At 45.3% G+C, this 26,969-nt stretch overlaps 1 protein-coding gene across 1 annotated transcript in view; it reads left to right on the forward strand.

Annotated features, from left to right (window-relative positions):
• The window catches only part of NUDT21 (nudix hydrolase 21), a 299,370-nt gene that overhangs the window by 17,418 nt on the left and 254,983 nt on the right, over positions 1 to 26,969 (forward strand). Inside the window, exon 2 of the mRNA XM_033941291.1 lies at positions 23,159 to 23,359. Coding sequence (XP_033797182.1) covers positions 23,159 to 23,359 — 201 coding nt within the window. The remainder of the gene's footprint in view (positions 1 to 23,158; positions 23,360 to 26,969) is intronic.

Here is a 26,969-nt window from a genome sequence, read left to right on the forward strand (position 1 = left end):
AAAATCGAATCGAAAAACCAATTCAATAGGCTGAATCGAATCGAAATTTTTTTTCCTTGAATCGGGCAGCACTGGTTTGCGCTACTGTCTAAGTCTTTAGGACCTGGGAATGGGAAGAGATGGCATCCTCAGTACTTTATAATGCAAGTGAAATGAGGATTTGGTCAGACTTTTGAAGGGTCTGCAGAAGAAATATATTGTATAGGCCATGAGAGAGCAGGAAATGGGAACTTTTCTTCCTTCTGTTTTTGTGAATGGCAAGGCTGAGGATAGTCGGAGAGTTCAGTTAAAATATGTGCTTTATAAGAAAATATAATAATGTGTTTTATAAAGTTTATAAGCATTGCTGGCCTACCCGGTGAGGTGTTCCTAGTGGTGGTGGTGGTAGCAGTAGCGTGTCAGTGTGCTGAGCAAACTCCAGGCCCATTTCCACCCCCCAGTTAGTTCACTCCACTCAACTGGTTCACACACTGAGTGGGTCTTTGGGTGTTGTGCCTGGGTAGTTGTTTCGGGATCTCTTCCAGTGGTTTGTCAGTATCTCCTTGTGGTCCAAGGAAAGAAACTTTGTTAACCTTAGCATTGACCTTCAGAATATGTTTGTAACAGTGCTGCTTGTGTGGCATTAGGCTATGTAGTGATCGAAAGAAAAAACCAGACCTTTGCACATTTTTGCACTATATGGTGGGTGTATGAGGAGATTCACATTTCCTGCACAGCTAAGTCAGTGTGAAGTTACTTTGTTCTTTATTTGACATCTAGCAAGGTCTCTGGAAGGAAAGATCTAAGCTTAAAAATGAAGTGGCCAGAAGTTATGGTAAAAGCAGATAGCGTTGTTGGTTTTAAGAAAGGTTTGGACAAATTCCTGGAGGAAAAGTCCATAGTTTGTTAAGACATTGGGGAAGCATCTGCTTGCCCTGGATCGGTAGCATGGAATGTTGCTACTCTTTGGGTTTTGATCAGGTACTAGTGACCTGGATTGGCTACCATGAGAATGGGCTACTGGGCATGATGGACCTTTGGTCTGACCCAGTTAGGCTATTCTTATGTTATGTTCTTATCTGTAGGAGCCTTTGTTTTCACTTCTTATTTTAATGTATTTCTTTTTCTGGGAACTTATCAGTGTTTTTTTTATAATGGGAACAAAAATGGAAGAGAATTCATGTGTGTGGAATGGGGGGGGGGTAATTAATTTTATCCCAGGACAAGCAGGCAGCATATTCTCACATGTGGGTGACGTCATCTACGGAGCCCCATCGCGGACAGCTTTTCAAGCAAACTTGATTGAAGTTTCAAGCTTGCTATGCTGCACCACGCATGTGCATGCCTTCTCCCTCCACTAGAGGGCGCATCCCCACCTCGTGGTCCTCAGTTCTGTTTCATCCGCGGAGCCAGAAGCCCTGTTGAGTGTTTGCTCCGTGCTTTTTGCCTTCTGTCACCGCGGCTGAGTTGTTTTTCTTAGTCGCTGTGCATTTTTTTTGTTTTTCCTTTGATCGCGTAGTTGAAATCCGTCGGGGGAAAAAAAAAGTTTAGTTCCAGGCTCCGGGGGCTCCCGGTAGCCGCGGCCACAGGACCTTGTTCGTTCGCGGCCTTGTTTTTCATTCATGTCCCGACCCTTGTCGGGCTTTAAAAAGTGCACCCGGTGCGATCAGTTGCTTTCCATCACCGATCCTCACCGGTGGTGCCTTGTCTGCCTGGGTGCGGATCACCCGATGGACTCTTGCACTCGGTGTTCCATCTTTCAGCCTCGAGCGCTCCGCCGCCGGCGTGCTCTTCATCGTTGAACCCGCGGCGGGGAAGGCCTCGGCCCCGGCCTTGACCTCGGCCTCTGTGCCCTCGACCTCACCACGGATGTCTTCATATTCGAAGCCTGCGTCTTCGACGCCGAAGTCGGGGCCGGGTAAGTTCCCGCTTCCTTCCTCTGCTCCAGGGTCCTCTAAGAAGCCGTCCTCGGGTTCCTCGACGGGGGCGGGTGGGTCGTCCTCGGCCCCGCCCCGGGCGTCGAAGTCGGGTGCTCCGCGGGAATACTCATTGCCGAGGTCGCCCTCGAGGGAGCACCCGCCGGCACCGGACATGCCGTCCATGATGGCCATTCCCGTGTTCCAGGACATGCTCCGAGCGCTTATCTCATCGGAGCTGTCCTGTGTCCTGGCCCACCTGCAGCTGTCCTCGTCCCCGACCTCGGCTCCGGCCTCGGCCTCGGTGGTTGTTCCTGCCTCGGCCCCGACCTTAGCCTCGGTCTCGGCTATTGACCAGCCTGTATGGAGCGCGCGACCTCGGGACAAGGTGCGCCGAGTTCGCAGGATTTCTTCTTCTGATTCCTCATCGGGGTCCTCCCGCGGGTCCTCGCCCTCGGGTCGGCCTCGGGCGAAGCGCCGGTCCCGGAAGTCCAAGCGCCCTCATGGGTCGCATCGGAGGCGCGGTCGCTCTTCGCCGACCCGGGAAGCTGAGGCTCTGGGGATTTCGGAGCTCAGCCTGACCAATCCACGGCTGTTCCGTTCCCCTGCGGAGAAAGGGTCGAGGGATTCCTCCCCGAGGAGAAGGAAGGCTTCGGTGCCCCGTACCCCAGGGACTTCCCCGAGGGGCTCCTCGGGGCTCCGGAGGTCTCCGATCCCGACGCGGTCCCTCGGGGCGGCTTCCTGGGGGTCGGAGGCTGGCACGGGTTGTGAACCCAGATACTCATGCGAGGCTTCTCCGTCCTTCTCGGCGGCTCGGGCCTCTCGCTACCCTTCCCCTCCCTCGAGGCCCTCCTCGTATTCGAGGTTTGTGATGGATATGGGGAAGGCTTTGGAACTGGACCTTTTGACGGGGTCCCAGTATTCCAAAGAGTTTTTGGAGGAGCAGGATTTGCCCTCCCCTCCGCGGGAGTCTCCACGCCTACCCTTGAACAAGGTCCTGCAACAGACCTTCTTGCGGAATTTGGATTCCCCCTATGCGGTGACGGCTGTCCCCTCAAAGATGGAATCGAAATACTGCATGGTCCCATGTAAGGGTTTCGAGAAGGCTCAGTTGTCCAACCAGTCGTTGCTTGTGGAGTCGTTGCTAAAGAAATCCCAGCCTTCTCGGGTGTCCGCGGCGATTCCGCCCGGGCATGAGGGGCGTACCCTGGATAAGTTCGGGCGCCACCTATACCAAAATTCCATGATGGCGAATAGGGTACTGAACTACGCATTTATATTCACCTTGTACCTTCGCCATCTGGCAAGCTCATGGATTCTCTGTCACAGCTGCGCCTTTTCCTTTTCCATGCCACCTACGACTCCTTCGAGTTGACATCAAGGGTCTCCGCGTTTGCGGTGGCGATGCGTCGCCTAGCGTGGTTGCGCATTGTAGATATGGACCCTAATCTGCAGGAGCGCCTGGCAAATTTGCCCTGCGTGGGCTCGGAGCTCTTCGATGAGTCCCTGGAGGTGGCTACTAAACGCCTTTCAGAAGCGCTCCTTCGCCTCCCTGGTCCGCCCCAAGGTGAAGACATTGGCTCCAAAGCCGTACCGTCTTCTGCCGCGGCGCTATCCGCAGAAGTCCACGCCGGCTTTCTCCAGGCCCCCGCCCAGGCGACCCCCTCAGCAAGCCAGGGCTCAACAGCAGAAGCCTCAGGCACAAGGGGCGTCCAAGCCGGCGCCGTCTTTTTGACGCTCTGAGCAGATGGGGGCGGGCACCCTCCGCGCTGTCGTTGACCCCGCTACCCATCGGGGTCGGTTGAGGGCATTTCATCCTGCCTGGACTCTCATCACCTCCGATGCTTGGGTTCTCCGAGTCGTCTCGGAGGGTTTCTCCCTCAACTTCAGGGAAATCCCGCCGGACAGTCCACCCGGCGCGGGTCCTTCCAACAGGTCTCAGCTCCCCCCTGCTCCTTTCGGAGGCCAGGGCCTTGTTGGGTCTCCGGGCTGTGGAGCGGGTGCCCCCCGACCAGCGGGGGAGGGGTTTTTACTCCCGCTATTTTCTGGTCCCAAAAAAGACCGGGGACTTATGCCCCATTTTGGACCTCCGGAGGCTCAACAAGTTCCTTGTCCGGGAGAAGTTCCGTATGCTGTCTCTACCGGTTCTGTACCTGCTACTGGACGAAGGGGACTGGATGTGCTCCCTAGACCTGAAGGAAGCTTATACCCATGTTCCGGTGCATCCCGCCTTCCGCAAGTTTCTACGGTTCCAGGTGGGGGAGTTGCACCTTCAATACCGGGTCCTCCCCTTTGGCTTGGCTTCGTCCCCTCGAGTCTTCACAAAGTGTATGGTAGTAGTCGCGGCGGCCCTGCGGTCCCAGGGCCTGCAGGTCTTTCCCTACCTGGACGATTGGCTGATCAAAGCTCCGTCCAGGGAGGGGGTTATCTTAGCGACCCGACAGACTATCATCTTCCTTCAGCGTCTGGGCTTCGAAGTGAACTTTCCCAAGTCTCAATTGTGCCTTGCTCAATCTCTTCAGTTCATAGGGGCCGTGCTGGACACGGTTCGCCTCCGTTCGTTCTTCCCTCCTCCGTGGTTGGAGGCCCTTCTCCGCCTCAGTCGCCAGGTATCACTGCTGCCCTCAGTATCGGCGCAGCGCCTGATGATTCTGCTGGGCCACATGGCGTCTACAGTTCATGTCATGCCGTTTGCCCGCTTGCACCTGAGGCTTCCTCAGTGGACGTTGGCCTCACAATGGCGTCAGGACCGGGACCCGGTCTCCTCCCTTGTGACAGTGACTCCCTCCTTGAGACGCTCGCTCCATTGGTGGACCAACTCTTCCAATCTTTCCGGGGGTTTGATCTTTCTCGCCCCTCCGCATCGCAAGGTCCTGACCACGGACTCTTCGGAGTACGCTTGGGGGGCTCATCTCGACGGTCTCCGGACTCAAGGCCTGTGGTCGGCGGAGGACCGTCTTTGTCACATCAATGTCTTGGAGCTTCGCACCATTTTTTTGGCAGCTCGAGCTTTCTGCCACCTGCTACACGATCAGGTAGTCCTAGTGCGGACGGACAACCAGGTGGCAATGTACTATGTGAACAAGCAAGGGGGGACAGGCTCTTGGTCTCTGTGCCAGGAGGCCCTTCGCCTCTTGGAGTGGGCGGTCTCTCAGAACATCTTCCTTCGGGCGGTTTATATTCAGGGAGAGCAGAACTGTCTGGCGGACAAACTCAGTCGCCTCCTGCAGCCGCACGAATGGTCGCTCAATTCACGAGTCCTGCACGAGATCTTCGACCGTTGGGGGACTCCTCAGGTGGATCTGTTTGCCTCTCCGGAGACTCACAAGCTCCCTCTCTATTGTTCTCGGATGTACTCCTCGGATCGTCTCGAGGCAGATGCCTTTCTTCTCGACTGGGGAGGGAGGTTCCTTTATGTGTTTCCTCCTTTTCCTCTGATCTTGAGAACGTTGGTACATCTCAAATTGGCCAGAGCCACTATGACTCTCATTGCGCCTCTTTGGCCTCGTCAACCCTGGTTCTCCCTGCTCCTCCAACTCAGTGTCAGGGAGCCTCTGCTTCTGCCTGTTTTTCCCTCTCTGCTGTCTCAGAGTCGGGGTTCGCTGTTGCATCCCAATCTTCAGTCCTTACATCTAACGGCTTGGTTCCTTTCCCCTTGAGTTTGGTTCCTGTTTCTCAGTCTGTCAGGGAGGTTTTGGAAGCTTCGCGCAAGGTCTCGACTCGGCTTTGCTATTCCCAGAAGTGGACCAGATTTTCATCCTGGTGTTCCTCGCATCATCTGGATCCGAGCTCGGTTCCGGTGGCTTCGGTCCTGGAATATTTGCTTCATTTATCTCAGTCTGGTCTGAAGACGACTTCCATTCGGGTGCATCTCAGTGCTATTGCTGCTTTCCATCGGCATCTCGAGGGTAGGTCTCTCTCCCTTTATCCTCTGGTTACTCGTTTCATGAGGGGTCTTTTGAACGTTCATCCTCCTCTAAAGCCTCCTCCTGTGGTTTGGGATCTTAACGTGGTTCTGGCTCAAATGATGAAGCCTCCGTTTGAGCCTCTGGACAAATCTCATCTCAAGTTCCTCACTTGGAAGGTGATCTTTCTGCTTGCACTCACTTCCGCTCGGCGGATTAGTGAGCTGCAGGCTTTGGTTGCGGACCCACCTTTTACTGTGTTCCATCATGACAAGGTGGTTCTCCGCACCCATCCTAAATTTTTGCCTAAGGTTGTGTCTGATTTCCACCTCAATCAGTCCATTGTTCTTCCAGTGTTTTTTCCGAAGCCCCACTCTCATCCTGGCGAGGTGGCGCTTCACACGCTTGACTGTAAGAGGGCGTTGGCTTTTTATCTTCAACGTACTCAGTCTCATCGGAAGGTTCCTCAATTGTTTTTGTCCTTCGACCCTAATCGGTTGGGACGTCCTGTTTCCAAGCGCACCTTGTCCAACAGGTTGGCTGCTTGTATTTCTTTTTGCTACGCTCAGGCTGGTCTCACGCTTCATGGTCGAGTCACAGGGCATAAGGTCCGGGCTATGGCAGCTTCTGTTGCTTTCCTCCGGGCTACACCTGTTGAGGACATCTGTAAGGCTGCCACTTGGTCTTCGGTTCATACTTTCACCTCCCACTACTGTCTGGATACTCTGTCCAGGAGCGACGGCCGGTTTGGCCAGTCGGTTTTGCGTAACCTGTTTTCTTAAATTGCCATCCTCCCACCTGCCCTTTTTTGGTTGGCTTGGAGGTCACCCACATGTGAGAATATGCTGCCTGCTTGTCCTGGGATAAAGCACAGTTACTTACCGTAACAGGTGTTATCCAGGGACAGCAGGCAGATATTCTCACAACCCGCCCTCCTCCCCGGGGATGGCTTCTTTGCTGGCTATGGAACTGAGGACCACGAGGTGGGGATGCGCCCTCTAGTGGAGGGAGAAGGCATGCACATGCGTGGTGCAGCATAGCAAGCTTGAAACTTCAATCAAGTTTGCTTGAAAAGCTGTCCGCGTTGGGGCTCCGTAGATGACGTCGCCCACATGTGAGAATATCTGACTGCTGTCCCTGGATATCACCTGTTACGGTAAGTAACTGTGCTTTTTCAGCTAAATAAGTTTACTTCGGTGTTCTCCTTTTTTTACCTATTTTCCTCTTTCTTTAACCCCTCCCAGTATCCACTTTCCTCACATGTTCTTAAGATAAGCCATGCTATGTCAAGCCAAGTTCTTTGGGCAGTCTGCATCATAAGTAGCTGGCAAATACCAAAGAGTAGATCATATTTTTCACAATTGATCTGAAACAATGTGATGGCTTTTACTGGTCTTTTCATTCAGCCATCTCCGTTCTGTTCTCCATATTCTTTCTCTTGTTTGTTCTCTTCTGCTTGGGCTATCGGTCCCAATCCTAACTCTTACACCACTGGTTCAAATTGCCACCTTTCCAATCTTATTCTTATTCCTCCTCTCTTTCTCATGTACCCTGTGAAAAGTCTTTTGTCTCCAACAAGTTTGCCTACTTTCATCTTTCTCTCTCATACTTGCCAACTCCCAGAGCAATGAACTACTCCTACTAAAAAGACAATGCAGACAACTAGAAAGAAAATGGAGGAAAAACTGTCAAGATTCCACAACCACGATAAAACAACAACAAACAATACAAAACACAGCCCTAAGACTGGTCTACTCACTGAAGAAATTCGACCACATCACAGAGGCATACCACGACTCACGTTGGCTCCCAATACAAGTGAGAATACACTTCAAATTTTCCTGCCTACTATTTAAAGCAATAAACGGAGACAGCCCAGCCTATTGGAACAATCAACTAGTTCAATCCACCTCAACCAGACATAGGAGAACCCACACACCATTCACACCCTCCAACCAAAAACATCAAAAGAAAAAAACTGTACGACAACCTCCTAGCCACTTGAGCTGCAACACTCAACCCCCAATTCTACAACCTATTCACATCAACCACAGACTACAAAAACTTCAAAAAAGAAATAAAAACCCTTCTATTCAAAAAACACATAAAACTGAATTAACTCAATCAGAAATGTCCCAAGCATCACCTGCAACTACTCCATATGTACTTCTGATGTCATGACAATTCAGACATAATTTATGTTATGTTATGTTTGGAATAATGGTTACATATATGAGGTTCAATAAAATAAAATTTTCACTGCCTATTTCTATTCTGACCATTTATTCCGTTTCATGGTTATTACCAAAAATATTTTTTTACATGGGAGGGAGTGTCAAAAAATGATGGGCCCCGGGTGCCACATACTCTAGGTACGCCACTGCCCTCCCCCCTTCCCTGTCTCACACACCTGTCGTCAGTGCAGCATTTAAAGCTTGCTACAGGCTAAGGTGGGAGATAGGGAAGGAGGGAAGTTTACAACTTGCTCTTGCTTGCTTCGGGTCCTGCCTTCGTGGATCTATCATTCTTTGGCTTTTTCTTTTTAAAAATTACATTATTAATGGCTTCTATTCCGCCCGTACCTTGCAGTTCTGGGAGGATTACAAAAGAAACAGCTGGACATTTCCAGGAGAATTACTAGAAGATTGGAGAATTACAATTTAGTGAATAGGATAGAGAAAAGATGACTGGGCTATTCCAGTAGATTTACAATTTGGGGAGCTGTACAATTAGGCGATAGTGCAATTCCAGTAGATGAACAATTTGGGAGGCAGTTCACATGCTTGAGGTTTTGACGAGAAAGGATAGCTGGAGATGAGGAGAGGTTAGGGGGGAATTATATGGAGGGGAAGATCATGGTTAGAGTTAAGATATCTGGATAAATTTTTTGAATAGTAGGGTTTTGATTTCTTTTCGAAAAGATTTGAAGTCGCTCATTGTTATCAGCAGGTTGGAGATGGTATGGTCAAGTTTCACTGCTTGCGTCGCTAGTAGGTTGTCAAACATCTTCTTGCGCTGAGTGCCTTTGAGTGGACGGTAGGTAAATGGGGTCTGAGTTCTTCTTTGTCTAGTAGAGAGGTTATGGTTCAGGCGATTGTTTAGGTTAACAGGGGCTGTGCCATTTATTGCTTTGAATAGTAGACAGTATAATTTGAATTGAATTTGTGCTTGTATAGGTAACCAGTGTGAGTCTAGGTAGGCAGTGGTGATGTGGTCAAATTTACTTAGCGAGTAGATCAATCTGAGTGCAGTGTTTTGGACTGTCTGTAGTTGTTTTATCATGGTTGCAGGGCATGGTAGATAGAGGATATTGCAGAAGTCCAATAGACCTAGGACTAGGGATTGGACTATGAGCCTATATTGCTCTTTGTCGAAGAATTTTCTAATTTTTCATAAGTTGCGCATGATTAGAAATGCTTTCTGGGTGGTCTTGTTGATTTGGACCTTCATAGTGCAGCATCTATCTATTGTTACTCCTAGGGCAGTTTGTATAGGGTATTTGGTAGTGTTAATTTCTAGTTCTGTGATGTTCTAGTTTTGTCCTTTTCGAGCAATAGAAATTTTGTTTTGTCTGTTTTCAGCTTCAATTTGTGGTCTGCCATCCATTTTTCCATTGCTTGTAGAGTTTTTTCCCAGTTTTTCTGTTGATGTGAGGTCAGGAGAATCGAAGGGTAGGAGCATGGTGATATCATCTGCGTAGCTAAATGAAGCTACATTTATGTTATCTAGGGTAGAGCCAAGGGAGGATAAAAAGAGGTTGAAGAGGGTAGGTGAGAGAGGTGAGCCTTGAGGAACTCCACATGGGTTGGACCAGGGTTCTGATTTAAGATAGTTTGTCTTTACTCTATATGTTCTAGATTTAAGGAATCCTTGGAACCAATGGTATACCCTGCCTGACATCCCTATGGCTTCAAGTATCTGTAGAAGAATGGTGTGGTCAACCAGATCGAATGCTGCTGAGAGATCAAGTTGAATTATCAGCATCCTTCTGCCTTTGCTAAGGTGCTGTCGGGCTGTGTCTAGTAGGGTTACTAGTAGGGTCTCTGTGCTGTGATTGGATCTGAACCCCGATTGAGAGGGGTGAAGAAGATCGTGGTCTTCCAGGTAGTTATTGAGGTATTGAGCAACTAGGCCTTCTATTAATTTGACATATATTGGTATTGAAGCGATGGGTCTATAGTTGGCAGGGTATCTATTAAGCCTTTGTGATCTTTCACGATTGGGGTGATTATGATTTCTCCTAAGTGCTGTGGGAATTGACCTTCTGTGAGTGTAATTTGGATCCAATGCATGAGGCTAGCTCTAAATTTGGGGGTGGCGTTTGATATTAGATAAGAGAGACAGTTGTTCAGGTCGCATGAGGCTTGGCTGTATTTTTTGTAGAGTTGATTCATGTCAGTCCAGTGTACTACTGGAAAGTCGGACCAGATCCTGTCTACTGCAATGGCTTTGCCTGATGAGAGGTTTGTTATTATCTCGTCGAGGTGGGTGCGTGTGTTGTTGAAGGTAGTCATGATCGTTGTAATCTTGTTTTTGAAGTAGTCTGCAAGTTGGGTGGCTGTTGGTGGGTTCTTTCCTTGTACTGCTAGGTAAGGTTTGGTGTCAGTGAGGATTTTTACTAGATTGAATAGTTTTTTAGTATCTAGCGACTCCAAACCTACCAGTTTGGAGTAGTAAGCTTTTCTTTTTCCCTCAAGTTTGATCTTGTATTTTTTGATTAGGTTTCTCCATGCTAGTTTGGATTGATCTTGGTTATTTTTTTTTCAGTTTCTTTCTAGTTGTCTGCAGTGCCTTTTGAGTTGGAGAAGTTCGGAGTCGAACCATTTGTCAGATTGTCTGCAGATTTTATGTTTTGATTTTATTGGTGCTAGCTCATTCAGGATAGTTTCGCTTACAGTTCTCCATTGGGGAATGAATTCTTTGGGGTCTATGGATTCGATTGCAGGGTCTGCTTTGTCCCAGAATGTGGTTGGATAGATATTTGGACGGGTTTTGATGGGGGGTTTTATAATTGCATTGAGCCCAGTTGATGTTGAAGGTGTATTTATAATGATCTGACCAGAGGGAGGGGTGCCAGGTCCCGTTTGAGATGTGGATTTCAGGTGTGTGAGGATGTTGGGTCATATATGCAGCAATATCTAATTGGTGGCCTTTTTCATGCGTGGGTTGGGGGTTGAGAATTTGGTAGGTTAGTGCTTTGAGGTAGGTGAGTATGCTTTCCACTTGATTGGAGGTATGGTCTTCAAGGTTTATGTCTCCTAGGAGCAGGTTGTGGGTTGACGTTAGAGAATTCTGGAGGATGAAGTCTTCAAGTAAATGTTTTGTAGTGCTCCATTTTCTTGGGGTTATATAGCAGAGAATGCAGGTTATGGTATCTTTTGAGTGTGTCGCTGGAAAGTTGGCAGGCTAGAAGATCCAGATAGGGGGTAGTGTATTTGTCTAGAACTTAAGTTGAGGTTGTTTTTGGCTAGGATGGCCAGTCCTCCTCCTCGCTTTTTTTCTCGGCAGACCAGTTCTACTTTGTATCCCTTAGGGCAGAATTCTGTTATGCAAGGGTCTGAGTCAGAGGTTAACCAGGTTTCAGCTAGGAACAGGCAGCCTAGTTAGTCCTAAACTATCCAGTCCTTAATTAGGTCTGCCTTTGGGCCAATCAATCTTATGTTCATATACGCACAGGCTATTGAGGTGTATGTTGTATAGGGATAGGAGGTGCACTGTGGATGGAGGAGACTTCTTGGCTGAAGATGGGTGTTGTGGTCTGTTGTTCTTGGCTTAGGAGGTGGTCTTTTTCCCCAATTGGGCGGGATGCTTTTGAAGGTGAATGTTGAGCAGTCTATCAGATTTCTGAATGGTTGGGGTTTTCTGGATGGTTGGATATGTCTGTTGGATTCAGTCAAAATTGGGATGGGGGAGATATGGTACCCGGCTGAATGATCTGAAATGATCTTCCTACAGAAATTAGACTTTTCCCTTCTTTGATAATCTTTCGGAAAACTTTAAAGACCTATTTATTTCAAAGCTTTAAATGATAAATAAGGGATTGCAATTAATGACTTTCTTGTCCAATTATTTGCTTTCCTGTTCTTTCAATAACTTTGTGTGAACCGGATCGAGCCCCATAGTCGGGATGACCCGGTATACAAGACTAAGGGCTCCTTTTACTAAGGTGCACTAGCTGAAAAATTACCGCCTGCTTAAAAGGAGGCAGTAGTGGCTAGCGCGCGCTATTCCGCGCATTAAGGCCCTAACGCACCTTTGTAAAAGGAGCCCTAAGAATTGGATTGGATTGGAATACTTGATATTTTTTTTTTCTGGTGACATGCCAGGCCTGGTAGTTTCTAGCCTGCAATATAGGGCTACCTCACCTCATTACCAACTCATTCAAAGAAAAGTACAAAAGAAGCCAATATTATAAACAAAATATGAGGGGAAGCGACAAAATCACCATGTACAACAGTCTAACAAATTAATGTACCTACGGGACTTAGAAGATACAGCGATTAAAACTTGACAAACACATTAGAAGCCAGATCTTGTTATTGGCTTATTTATTTGGATTTATGCGCTGTGTTTTTAGAAAAAAAAAAAATCACCCAAAGCGGTTATAGCAAATATAAATCGAACATAAGGCAATAAACATTGACTGCAGCAAAAACATTAATTTAACAGTAGGCATTATGGCATCACAGTATTCTATTTACAAGGTCAATGCAGTACACATTAAAATATCTTAATGGACTGGGGGTAAGTGATGGTGGGAAATACATAAAACCTATGCGATGGCTTTTGAAAAATCAAAACTCCTTTTGATGAAATACAAAAACAGAAATGGTAATACAAAGAAACAACAATCCTGCAGCCTTTCCAAAAGGACCATTTTTTGTTGTTTATTTTTTTTTTATTTCAGTTGGGTTTGCCCAAAGTGGTACTGCATTCCTATGTGCCAGCGTTAAAGATTGCCCTTGCCGTTTCTTTATCTGTTTACCGTTCCCTCAACAGATCAGAGGTGAAACTGAGCTAACATATTGGAGGGGTGGGGGCGGGATTTGCAGATTTGCTTTAGACAGGGCAGAAAAAAAAGTCAGATGCTCTCCCAGCCACTGCAGTAACCCCCCCCCCCCCAGACTGCCTGCACGTCAGTTTGGGGCTCTGGAATTGGGTGCTAGCTCACCCCAGGTTCATCCACAAGTGGGTGGAGTGCAGGCTGCACGGTTCCGTGGAGGCACACCTGGGATCAGGACTGGACTGTGTATCTTCCCTGAGTAATCTGGAGGTGTTGGAAGTCACTGACCGAGGTGACCTGGCAGGTGAGGCAGTCAGAAGACTTGAAATCCAATATTTCAGCTTTCTGAGGCTTGAGATCTCCCCGCATGTTGTTTCACTATTACCTACCATTTTTCCCTTAAAGTATATATCACAATGCCTGGTTTAGCGATTTTTAGGGGGGGTCCTAAAAAGGGTTTTCTGGGTGGTTTCCATGCATGCCCTAACACCCCCCCCCCCCCCCCCCCACCTCTAAAATCGCTGTTTTCAAGGGATTTCTGTGTTGTTTTTCCTGGGCTATTTTAGGGCAAAATCAGCACCCATGGTGGCCATCTTGAATTTTTTCAAAACTTTTAAAATATATATATATATATATATCCTATATAATAAAAACCTTACCCGCGCATGCGCTTTTAAAACGGCGTGATCCCTGCCGCCGTGATTTCTGATCCGTGGCAGCATTCTACAGCACGCGGCGCGGCTTCCTAACTCTTCAGGCGCGAGCGGTGGCTTGCAGCACATGCCCCAGCTGTCAAAGTGTTCATGCGCGAGCTCACACAGCGCAGGGGGTCTGGTCTCAGGACGAGGCTCAGTACTCCATCAATCTGCTGGAGTTGCAGGCGATCCAGCTGGCACTTCTGGCGTTTCAGGCCTTGATTCAGAATCAGCCGACCAGGGTCTTTTCGCACAGTGTCACGGCAGTGGCATATATAAACAGGCAGGGGGGTACCAGCAGTCCTCAGTTGGTGAGCGAGGCAATGGTTGTGCTTCAGTGGGCGGGAGCTCATCTTCCTCTTCTATCGGCGGCTCACATTGCCAGACAAGCAAATGTTCAGGTGGACTTCCTCAGCAGAAATCTTCTGGATCCCAGAGAATGGGATCTCTCCACGGCAGCATTCCAGCTGCTGGTGCAGCGCTGGGGCATTCCAGAAATAGACCTCATGGCCTCGTCCTGAAATGAAAAGCTTCTCAGTTCTTCAGCAGGCACAGGGAGCGGGAGTCGGAGGGGGTGGACGCGTTAACTCGGTTTTGGCCTCTTGGTTCTCTTCTTTATGTGTTTCCCCCTTGGCCGATGATAGGTCATGTGCTCCATCGTGTAGCTCGGTTTCAGGGCTCGGTGATATTGGTAGCTCCGGACTGGCCGCACCGGCCGTGGTATGCAGATCTAATGAGTCTCTCAGCGGGCGAACTGTTGCGGTTTCTGGTGACTCCGGACTTACTTCAATAGGGTCCGATCAACATGGAAAATCCGTGCCACTTTGGTCTTACGGCCTGGCTCTTGAAAGGTAGCGACTGAGACATAAGGGTTATTCATAGCAGGTTATTTCTACCCTTCTCTAAGTGAAAAAGAGATCTACTTCTGCGTCTTATGCTAGAGTATGGAGGGTGTTTGATTCTTGGTGCAGTAATCAGGGTATTTCTCCTTTCCATGCTTCTTTAGCTAACATTCTAGCCTTTCTACAAGATGGAGTTACCAAGGGCTTGGCTTACAATTCTCTTAAAGTTCAAGTAGCGGCAATTGCTTGTTACAGAGGCCACGTGGCTCGTTCTTCCCTTGCGGCTCAGCCTGATGTAGTTCGATTTCTGAAAGGGGTACAGCATATTTGTCCACCTATAAAGAAGCTCTGTCCGGAGTGGAGCCTTAAGGTAGTCCTTGGTGGCTTACAGAAGGCTCCATTTGAGTCTTTGTCCACTGCGAATCTAAAGGATGTCACGTTGAAAGCTGTGTTTCTTGTAGCTATGGCTTCAGCCCGGCGAGTTTCTGAGTTGCAGGCGTTGTCATGCAGGGACCCTTTTTTAAGCATTTCGGATTCGGGGGTCTCGATTCAGACTGTACCATCGTTTCTTCCAAAGGTTGTCTCTTCCTTCCATGTCAACCAGTCTCTCCTTCCTATTTTTCGGAAGCAGGATTGGGGGGCACACTTTTCTTCGCTCCGTTTCCTGGATGTGCGTAGGAATCTTCACTATCTTAAGGTTACTAATGACTTTTGACGTTCGGATCACCTCTTTGTGCTGTTTGCAGTATGCAACAAAGGTGTGGCAGCATCCAAGGCGTCCATTTCTAGGTGGATCAGGGAGACCTTTGCTTCCACTTATTTGGTGGCGAGGAAGTGTTTACCGGCAGGTCTTCATGCTCATTCCACTAGAGTAGTGGCTATTTCCTGGGCTGAGTCTAGAGGCTTTTCCTTGGAGTAGATTTGTCGTGTAGCTACTTGGTCTTCTAAGAATACCTTTTCAAAACATTACTGGTTGGACGTGGCTGCGCGTGCGGACACTGCTTTCGGTGCTTCGGTCATTGCGGAGGTGGCTTTTGCTTCCCACCCAGTTTGAGGATTCCTTTGCTACATCCCACTAGTCTCTGTATTTATCTGCTGCCGTTGCTAAGGAAGGAAAAATTATGTTCTTACCTGTTAATTTTCTTTCCTTTAGATGCAGCAGATGAATCCAGTGCCCCGCTCTTTTTTCTGAATATTGGCTGTTGGTTTCTCTTTTGCATGTTTCAGAAGTTTTGTTCTGGTTGGTAGTTGTGTTCTGCATTGATATCTTTGGAATTTGTTATGGGAAATAAGTTTTTTGCATTCTGAGACTTTTTTCTGGTTCAGGGTGCTTGGGTAAGGAGCAATACTGAAGCTGCCGGAGAAGTATCATCCAAGACGACCACCTGTTAATTAGTTCTCTATCTCCACCTGCTGGTCGATGTGTGCTATCCCACTAGTCTCTGGATTCATCTGCTGTGTCTAAAGGAAAGAAAATTAACAGGTAAGAACATAATTTTTCCATATTGCATCAATACTTTCTCTTCAAAAACAGTTGAAATTCCATTTATTCTAATGGGCTTTTTTTTTTTTTTTTCTTAATTTGTATTTACTATTAAGTAATTGGTTTTTGGGTTTTTTTTACTGAATAACTTAACTGTTTTTTTATGTTTGAAACTAATTGTCATTGGTAATGGTTTCTATGATACTTTGTGAATTGTTCATTTTTGATTGTGTGTTCATTTGTAAGGCACCTGGATCTTTGGATGGGCAGGATAATGAGATTTTAAATAAACAAATACCTTCCCTAGGAGTTGTTATACCATTGGACTTTCTTGGTCCCGTGTGAGGACAGTGAGCAGGAAGGTTGAGTGTATGCATGATGGATACTACCAAAATTTTCTGCAAGTAAAGGAAAGCTGGTAAGTATCTCTGCCAGGCTGCTTTTGGTAGTGATGCCCATGTGTGATAATGTGTCCTGCTGTCTTCAGAGAATACTTGCTACTGATAAGGAACATTGATTAATGAATGGCATGTGTAAATTAGAGAGTTGCGCGGGTACAGAAATCCCGCTCATCCCCACTGGAATCAAATCCATCCCCGCCCGTCCCTATAAACTTCAGAAGTAGTTATTTATTTTAATTATGTTACTGAATTAAAGGCTCTGATAGAGACCCATTTACAAATAAGCAAAGACACTTTATTAATTTAGAAATATTAATTGGGAAGAATACATACTTTGTAAACGGGTTTCTACCAGAGCCTCTAATGTAAATATAAAATATAAATACTCAGCTGATGAGGACCCCCAAGCTGTCAGCAGAGGACTTCCTCTGCAGTTGGCCGGGGATCCCTTTTACCAAGCTTGGCAGGCAGCAAATAGTATCCCTGAGTCACAGATGCTGGCACCTCGGTGGCTCATGGATGCTACCAGTGACTGCTGCACTTGGTGGATGGGATTCTGGCCATCTCAAGAGGAGGTCCTCTGCTGGTGGTGCTTGGGGATCCCCACCAGCCACAACAAGGGTCAGAAAGTACTTCAACACTGTAGAAATAAAACCAGATGCATTTCCTTTTCTTTTGAATACAATACAAAGACATCTGCTATATACATTATCAAAAGCTAACATATTTTAGTCAATAAATTCCATTTTTTACTTTTGTTGTCTGGAGACTTATTTTTCCATCAAGTTAGTCCCAGTTTCTTTTTTCTACTTTCCTGTCTCCTGCAAATTATTCTGTTGCTGTCCATTGGTTCCTTCTACCATGTTCCAGCATTTATCCCTTTCTGATCTTTCGCCCAAACCCAACATTTATCCTTTCCTTAGCAACAGCAGCAGATGAATCCAGAGACCAATGGGATAGCACACATCTTCCAGCAGGCGGAGATAGGGAAACTGATTAGCAGGTGGTCCTATTGGCTGGCACTCCTCCTGTATCTCCAGTATGCTCTATCTCCCAGCAGGTGATGGTTGCTATTCAAATAGCTCCTGAATTCTGGCTGTGACTCGAACTTTATTTTCTCCTGTTGAGGTTTCTCTTCAGTGAGACAGGGATGTCCGGCTGAACGGTGCCGGCTTTAGGGGTTACACCTGGGCCCCCCCAGGTTCCTGCCTCACCCTCCCTCCAATGATAGAGGGTCTGACTGGGTCTCAATTTTTTCTTCTTTCCCCTCTCTGCTTAAAAAAAAAAAAGGGAGATCACAGTTGCTAAATTCTGCTCTGTTAGTGCTGCACATCCAGCTCTAACTGGCTTCAACCGGCCCTAACAACAAGCTTGTGAGTATGTATGTGTTTTTTACTGTTGTTTGAATTTCAGGTTCTGTTTGAGAGTCTTAGTACTGTGGGTTCGGTCAACATACGTTTAAGGAATGGATATTTTATTGAGGCTAAGTTTTATGACTAGAAATCCGTTGAGGGAGCCGGGATTTGGCTGACGTGTAAGGGTTATGCGAAGCAAGTTGTTTCTTCTCTTATCCAGGCGATACAGACGTCTTCACCTGTGGCTTCTGCTTCCTTTTGTAGGTTTTTCCTTTCTTGGGTACTTCTCAACATTTGCACCCTTCCAGAGTTCTTTTTTGGCACAAGTGTATTGCCAAGGGCTTAGCGTTCAATTCCCTTCAGCTTCAAGTGCCATTCTTAGCTTATTACAAGGGCTAGGTATATTGCTCTTCGATTACTTCTCAGCTTCATGTAATTCAGCTCCTAAACGGAGTACGGTATATTTGTACACCTCTTAGAAAGCCCTGTCCGGAGTACAGTCTTAAGGTACTTCTTCGCAGTTTACCGATGGCTTCATTTCATCCTTGTCTTTTGAGACTCTAAAGGGCTGTGCCGTTGAACACGGGGTTTCTTGTGGCCATGGCTTCAGCTTGGCGGTTTTCTGAGTTGCAAGCCTTGTTTGGCGGGGATTCCTATTTCTGATTTACGAAATCTGTGGTGTCAGTTCGGATGGTACCACAATTTCTTTCTAAGGAGGTGTCATCCTTTCTTTTATGACACTCTCTCTTTTCCTTCCTTCTTCCTGGGAGGAGAAATGGGGAGACGTGCTTTTATTCACTGCATTTTTTTGAAAGTGCATAGCGTTCTCTGCGAGCTAGGTTTCTAACGACTTTTTGTTATAGATCACCTTTTTGTATTCTTCACGGGACGCCTCAAACGTATGGCGGCGTCCAAAGCCTCCATCACTCGATGGGTCCAGGAGGACATTCTTTACGCTTGCTTGATGGCAGGAAAGCGGTTGGCGAAAGAACTTCATGATACTCAAAAAGGTTAACCAACCAGGAGATTAGTTACATGAAGGAAAGAATCTCAGAATTGCCACTCCGTGGATCATAATGAAATTATCCAAGTAAGGAATTGTGGCAGGAGTATCTTTCATAGATCCAAAACCTTGATATTGTTAATGTGTTTAGTTAAAACACTTCAAAAAATTATTGTAAATAAGTTACTACTTTAAAAATATGTTCACTTTTTTTTGGGAGATTTTAGGGTTTTTTTTATAAATTTAATTTTTCTATTGACTTTTATAAGCAACATGTGTAGAAAAACTCAATTGTGCAAAAAGCTACAAACACACTTCATCCTTATCTAATTAAAGTGCAAATGCTCTGTGCAAATAATCTTATGATAATTGAGAAAGACAGAAGCACTTATCTTTTAGCTTATGTCCAAAAATAGCTATAGCCCCTTCAATATAGTCCAACGGGAACCCGTTTCGCCGCTGCAAGGCGGCTTCTTCAGGGTTTTTAAAGTCAGGCTGGTGCTAAAAACATTAAAAAGGGGGGTTATATGTCAAAAATTTCATAAATAAGCAATAATTTGTTCATTTTGTTATAAGAACTTACATGTAGCTCTACCAATGGAAATATACTAGCACAAAGCAATGTAATAAAATGGCGGTTTTATCGACTGAACGCCAACACATGCGCAGTAGAATTTACTACATACTCGTGTTGTGAATGGTTCAAATGTTCCCAATACTTTTCAAACAACAGATCCGGATATAAATATACTAAATAAAATGAGAATTATATTAGATGAAAACTGACCAGTCCAAAATAGTATTAAGACCAAAAGGATGCATTGTTTTTAAGCGATAAATCCATCTAAGCTCACGTTGTTTGAGCCGTTTCACTCGGTCACCTCCTCTTATATTAGAAGGTTCATGATCGATGACGAGACAGCGGAGATCTTTGTATGAATGATTGTGTGCCGCACAGTGTTCAACTATAACTTCTGAACATCTCTCACGTTTCAGATTGGATTTATGTTCATACATCCAAGTCTTCAAATCCCTAGTGGTCATGCCTACATAAAGCATTTTGCAAGGGCAAATGATGACATAAACAACAAATGTCGTTCTGCAGTTAGTTAAAAAATTTAAATTATATTCAATGTTGTCAGAAGGATTAACAAAAATCTTAGTCTGTGCAGGAAAGGCATTTGAAATGACCCTTAATCATGTTTGTTTTTCTTGATGTTTTGAGCATAGATGGACTTAAAATTTCTTTTAAGTTAGAATGTCTAGAGAAAGTGACCCTAAGTTTCTTCTGTTCAAACAATGGATGTAATCTCACAATGTCCCAATTATTTCTGATAATTTGTGTTATCGTCTTGCTTTTTGAGCAAAATCTCAAAATGCATGTTTCAATCTCCTCTTCTAAAACATTCTTTCTCTGTTTATCCAGAAGATGTTCTCTATTTAAATATTTAGCACGATGCCTTGCTTTATCCACTACATAGTTGGGATACCCTCAGGACAAAAATTTTTCTCGTAAAGACTTCGATTGTCTTTTAAACTCATGTAGGTCAGAACAGTTTCTTCGAATCCTGACCATTTGAGAAAAAGGCAGACTTTCTTTGAGTTGTTTCGGGTGACAACTGTCAAATTTCAGCAGAGTATTTTTATCAGTATCCTTGGTAAAAACTTTAGTGAAGAACATATTGTTAATTTGAGTAATATCAACATCCAAAAAGTGAATAGATTCCATTGATGATGTGACTGAAAATTTTAGATTATTCTCACACGAATCAAGCCATGTTGTAAAAGAGGCAAGTTCACTCGTACTACCTTTCCACAATAAAAATATGTCGTCAATGTATCTATGCCAAGAATAAATTTTACTACTGAATGGTGAATTTTTTATCCAAATCTTTTCAAAGTTTATCATATACAAATTAGCGATTGATGGTGCAAAGGTTGTGCCCATTGCAACGCCTGAAAGCTGCAGATACATATCTTTCTCAAAAATGAAAAAATTTTCTTTCATCGCTAATCTTGTTAGGTTCAAAAGAAAATCCAGAGGTACTAGAAAAGGTCTAGGAGAGGATAAAAGAGCTTCTTTAACAATTTGTAATGTAGAGTCTTGCGGAATTGCTATATAGAGTGACGTGACATCTAAAGTTACCATCATAAACGGAAAGTCATCAGCTGAAACTGATGACAATATTCTTAGAAAATGGGCAGTGTCTTTAATAAATGTGTCACTCTGCATAACAATATCTTTAAGGAAAAAGTCAACAAATTTGCTCAATGGCTCTAAGAGAGAATTCCGGGAAGAGATGATCGGACGTCCAGGAGGCGAAACAAGACTTTTGTGAATTTTTGGTAGAAAATACATTACTGGAACCTTTGGATTTACAGTATGCAGAAATCTTGCATCTTTTTTAGTTAGGAAACCTTCATCTGTCCCCTCTTTGACTAATTTCTTGATAGTCTTCTGAATTCTTTTTTGTAGAATCTAGTTTAATCAATTGATAAACTGTTGTATCTGTTAACTGTCTAAGAGCTTCTGTCTTGTAGTCGTCTTTATTTAATATAATTACAGCGCCGCCCTTATCGGCTTTCTTGATGACAATACTTTCATCATTGGCTAAATCATGTATAGCTTTCCTCTGATCTTTATTCAGATTGTTAAAGCCTTTAAGTTGTGATATATGGGCTGCTTTAATATCCATTAGAATCTTTTGTTTAAACACCATTAACGTGTCATCAAGTGGACCTAGCGGACACCAGTTAGAATGTGGTTGCATAATAGATCTATTAAAACAATTATCGCTCTGTTGAAAAAATAATTTTATTTGTAAATTTTTAATTTCTCTAAATCAATATTGAACTGAAAACTATCAAAGTCTTTGGAGGGCACAAAAGAAAGACCACAATCAAGTAACTGTTCTTCATGTATAGTGAGAACTCTATTTCACAAATTTACAATAGGTGTCTGAGTTATTCTTGTTGAGATCTTGTCCGTGGCCAACCTCTTTGGTTCCATCTGTTTATCCCTCTTCCTTTTCTGCTTTGCATGTTTCTTTTGGATAAAAAAGGATCTGAACTATTGCTAGTAGAGGAGGAAACTGATCTACTGGCAGAACTATCATTTCTAGATCCAGGAGATCTATTTGTAGATGTCATAGGTCCCGAACCTTGAGTCTTATCACTGTCTTGAACATTGGGCCACCAATAAACTCTATTATCTTTATAGTCTTTTTCATCATTATGATCCACGGAGTGTCAATTCTGAGATTCTTTCCTTCATGTAACTAATCTCCTGGTTGCTTAACCTTTTTGAGCATCTTGTTAATATTGGTTAATCTTTTTTCTTATTTTTCACTATTTTTGAAAGAACTTCATCACCATTCCGCCAGAACGATGGCTACTTCTTGGACTCGGTCCAGAGGTTTTTTCCTTGGAGGAGTTTTGTCTCGCGGCTACTTGGTCTTCCGAGAGTGCTTTCTCTTAGCATTACTGTTGGATGTGGGGGCGCATGCGGTAGATGCGTTTAGTGCTTCGGTTGTTGTGGAGGCGGCATTTGCTTCCCACCCAGATTGAGGATTACTTTGCTACATCCCATTGGTCTCTGGATTCATCTGCTGCTGTTGCTAAGGAAGGAAAAGTTTATGTTCTTACCTGTTAATTTTCTTTCCTTTAGACGCAGCAGATGAATCCAGAGCCCAACCCTTTCTGGATATTGTCTGTCGGTTTTTTCTTTTCCAACTTTCGAAGTTTGTTATTATTGATGGTTGTATTCTGTATTATTGGCTTTTGAGATTTGTTATGGGAAAGATGTTTTTTACATGCTATGCCTATTGATGGTTACGGATACTTGGGCAAGGAGTTATACTGGAGATACAGGAGGAGTGCCAGCCAATAGGACCACCTGTTAATCAGTTTCTCTATCTCCGCCTGCTGGTAGATGTGAGCTATCCCATTGGTCTCTGGATTCATCTGCTGCGTCTAAGGGAAAGAAAATTAACAGGTAAGAACATAATTTTTCCATCACCCCTTCCAGTCTGTTTGTGGATCTCATGTTCTGAAAAATCAGATTATATATCTTTCTTTCATCAAACTAATTCTTTGTTTTAAATGGAAGACATCCTAAAACTATACTGAAAGTGCACTGAGCTCCCTCAAGAATGTACCTCTCCCGGGTGCTGCACTTCTTCGCAGGGCAGCCGGCCCTGCACGCTCCACGTGGCTGACGCAAAGCCTTGCCTCCGACATCAGCTCTGACGTCGGGGGAAGACTTCTGGGTCGGCTACCTGTGGCGTGCTGGAAGCACTGCAGGAGGGCAGGAAAAGAAGTCGAGCCACTCGGCTCGAGCTGCCTCCCAACCATGCAGGATCCCCGAGACCACAAGGGGTGCCCCCACGGGATCCCTGCAGCCCAAGGGGGGAACCCGCGGGGTTCCCATCGTCCCCGTGCGGCTCTCTAGTGTAAATTCTGAGACAAGATGCGTTATCAGTGGTAAAAGACTTCTTTTTTTGTCATTTGATGATAATGTGGAAAATGTTATTTTGTCAAATCTTAGTATTTAATAATTTGCTTTATTTTGTTACAGGTATCCTCTCACAAACTATACTTTTGGCACTAAAGAGCCTCTCTATGAGAAGGATAGTTCAGTGGCAGCCCGGTTCCAGCGCATGAGGGAAGAGTTTGATAAGATTGGAATGAGACGAACAGTAGAAGGCGTTCTGATTGTCCATGAGCATAGATTGCCCCATGTGTTGCTTCTACAGCTGGGCACAACCTTCTTTAAACTGTATGTATTTATAGGTGACGTGGCAGAAAAGTCCAAAGTGTGAGGAAAATTCTAGAAAGTGAATCTCTTCAGATAAAATCATCAGAACAAGCTGCTGGTTTATAGCATTTGCATGCCATGTATTTGACCTCTGTGAGGAAACAACTTTATTTGCTAACCTGATTATCATATATTTTAGTCTTGTAAATTGTAGGGTTCTTCCCCTTTTATGCAGACACAGTAGCCAGGCCTAATTGGTTAGTGCTGAGAGTAAGAAAATTAATTTATGAAAATTTGGGATCCAGGTAGAAATTTTTAGGAGCCTTTATTATTATTATAATGGTAATGATGATGGTAATCATAGTTTTATGCTTTTTATTTTTCTTCTAATTCTTTGCAGTATCCTTTTCCAGCTCTTCATTTTTTTTGCCCCTGCACCTGTTCTTCCATTATATTCTTATAGTTTCCCAGAAGCTTCTTTTCTTACTCTAGCTCATTTTTTTCCAACTACAGTGTTTTAGCTTCTTCCTGCAATGTCACTTCTTCCCTCAACTCAGGTTCAAACTCAAGTGTGGCCACCCTCATCTTAGTAGCAGTAACAGTCACAATTATGTGCCCTGATGCATCAGCTATGGCTCCTCTAGGCAGATAACAAGTTCTTAAGGTTTTCAGCCCTATTTAATACTAATTTCTTGTACAATCCCACTTCACTGGTCCCGGAATAGTTATTTCCTTCTACCTGCCAGGACTTTGTAGGAAGCCTCAAACTTCAGAGGCTTAAACCTCTCCCACTGTTACCTCATCACTGTTCCTGTGAACATCAGTTTGTCTTCCAACAAGCCAGGCTCTAGGAGCTTGTCTTTTCTGCCCGTGTTTTATTTCGTGTAATTTCAGTTTTTGTGTTCGCTATTTTCGCCCTTGTGCTGCAGAGGTTTCTTGCGAGGACAGCTCCTACTGTGGAAGATTGCAGACCTTTGGGAAAAGTCTGCTTCTGGAGGGTTCCCTGCTTGTCAGTAAGCCCTCTGGACAGCCTGCACGTCAGATCAGGGTTTAGCTAGCTCACCCCAGGTTTGGCTGCTAGTGGGTCGACTTGCAGTTTTCATGGTTCTGTGGAGGCGGGATCGGGGCCAGACTGCGTTCATCCACCAGACATGCTGCGCAGGGTGGTGGAGGTGACCAGCCGTGGACATCAGAGCAGTGGAGCAGTCAAAAGATTCAAAGCTCAGCTTTCCAGCAAGTTGAGGCAGAGGAACTCCATGTGTTCTGTTTCAGCTCTGTCTGCAGTGTTTTCCTGTCAGCACATGTTTCTGTGAGTACCAGCTGAAAGCTTGAATCAGAGATTTGGGAGGTCTTTAAAGAGGGATTTCCCTACATGTCCTACCCCCTATCCCTAAAATCCTAAAATTGTTGTTTTTAAGGTTTCTTTGTGGTTTTTCTGGGCTATTTTTAGTCAAAATAGGCCCTTGGTGGCCATCTTGGATTTTTCCAGGTTTGGTTTTTAAGGTTTCTTTGTGGTTTTTCTGGGCTATTTTTAGTCAAAATAGGCCCTTGGTGGCCATCTTGGATTTTTCCAGGTTTGATTTTTAAAGATATTTTCTTATAATTGCCAGATTCATTTTTGAAAGAAAACTACATAGATGACCTAACCCCCCCCCCCCCAAGCAGGATGTCATGGATGGCTATCGGATGTGCAGCCATATTCCAAGTGTGCTGTGGCCTGTGAGGGGTTCGAGGCTGGCCTGGATTTGGTGCCTTCAAACTCCAAGGAATTGTCTTAAGAACATAAGAACTGCCATCTCCGGATCAGACCTACGGTCCATCAAGCCCGGCGATCCGCATACGCGGAGGCCCAGCCAGGTGTACACCTGGCGTAATTTTAGTCGCCCATATCCCTCTATGCCTCTCGTAAGGAGATGTGCATCTAGTTTGCTTTTAAATCCTAAAACGGTGGATTCCGCAATAACCTCTGGGAGAGCATTCCAGGTGTCCACCACTCGTTGCATGAAGCAGAACTTCCTGATATTTGTCCTGCACTTGTTCCCCCTAAGCTTCAGTCCATGTCCTCTTGTCCATGTCACATTGGACATTGCAAATAATTTTTTTTCCTGTTCTATTTGTCGATTCCTTTCAGTATTTTGAAAGTCTCAATCATATCCCCTCGCAGTCTCCTTTTCTCAAGGGAGAACAATCCCAGTCTCTTAAGTTGTTCCTCATATTCCAAGTTCTCCATACCTTTTATTAGCTTCATTGCTCGTCTCTGCACCCTCTCCAGCAGTTTTATATCCTTCTTTAGATTGGGAGACCAATGTTAGACACAGTATTCCAAGTGTGGTCTGACCATTGCTCTATAAAGCGGCATTATAACTTTCTCCGATCTACTCATGATTCCTTTCTTTATCATGCCTAACATTCTATTTGCTTTCTTGCCACTGCCGTGCATTGTGCCGACGGTTTCAGGGTCCTAAGAACATAAGCAATGCCTCTGCTGGGTCAGACCTGAGGTTCATCGTGCCCAGCAGTCCGCTCACACGGCGGCCCAACAGGTCCAGGACCTGTTCAGTAATCCTCTATCTATATCCCTCTATCCCCTTTTCCAGCAGGAAATTGTCCAATCCTTTCTTGAACCCCAGAACCGTACTCTGCCCTATAACGCCCTCTGGAAGCGCATTCCAGGTGTCCACCACATGTTGGGTAAAGAAGAACTTCCTAGCATTTGTTTTGAATCTGTCCCCTTTCAATTTTTCTAAATGCCGTCTTGTTCTTTTATTATTCGAAAGTTTGAAGAATCTGTCCCTCTCTATTCTCTCTATGCCCTTCATGATCTTGTAAGTCTCTATCATATCCCCTCTTCTCCAGGGAAAAGAGACCCAGTTTCTCCAATCTCTCAGCGTATGAAAGGTTTTCAAGCCCCTTTATCAGACATGTCGCTCTCCTCTGAACCCTCTCAAGTAACGCCATGTCCTTCTTAAGGTACGGCAACCAATATTGGACGCAGTACTCCAGATGCGGACGCACCATCGCCCGATACAATGGCAGGATAACTTCTTTCGTTCTGGTTGTAATACCCTTCTTGATTATGCCTAGCATTCTCTTTGCCTTCTTAGCGGCCGCTGCGCACTGTGCCATCGGCTTCATTGTCATGTCCACCATTACCCCCCCAGTCCCTTTCTTGGTTACTCCCATTTAATAACATCCCTCCCATCGTATAGTTGTACCTCGGGTTTCTGTTTCCCACATGTAATAATTTACATTTCTCAACGTTGAACTTCATCTGCCATCTCGTCGCCCATTCCCCTAGTTTGTTCAAGTCCCTTTACAATTCTTCGCAGTCCTCTTTAGTCCAAGCTCCACTAAATAGTTTGGTGTCGTCCGCAAATTTTATTATCTCACACTTCGTCCCTGTTTCTAGATCATTTATGAATATATTAAATAGCAGCAGCCCGAACACCGAGCTTTGCGGGACCCCACTCATGACCCTCCTCCAGTCCGAGTAGTGGTCCTTCACTCCTACCCGCCAACCAGTTTCTGATCCATCTATGTACGTCTCCTTCCACCCCATGGTTCTTCAGTTTCCGGAGTAGGCGTCCATGGGGCACCTTGTCAAAGGCTTTTTGGAAATCTAGATATATGA

The sequence above is a fragment of the Geotrypetes seraphini genome, chromosome 4 (assembly GCF_902459505.1).
Source record: "Geotrypetes seraphini chromosome 4, aGeoSer1.1, whole genome shotgun sequence".
NCBI classification, from domain to species: domain Eukaryota; kingdom Metazoa; phylum Chordata; class Amphibia; order Gymnophiona; family Dermophiidae; genus Geotrypetes; species Geotrypetes seraphini.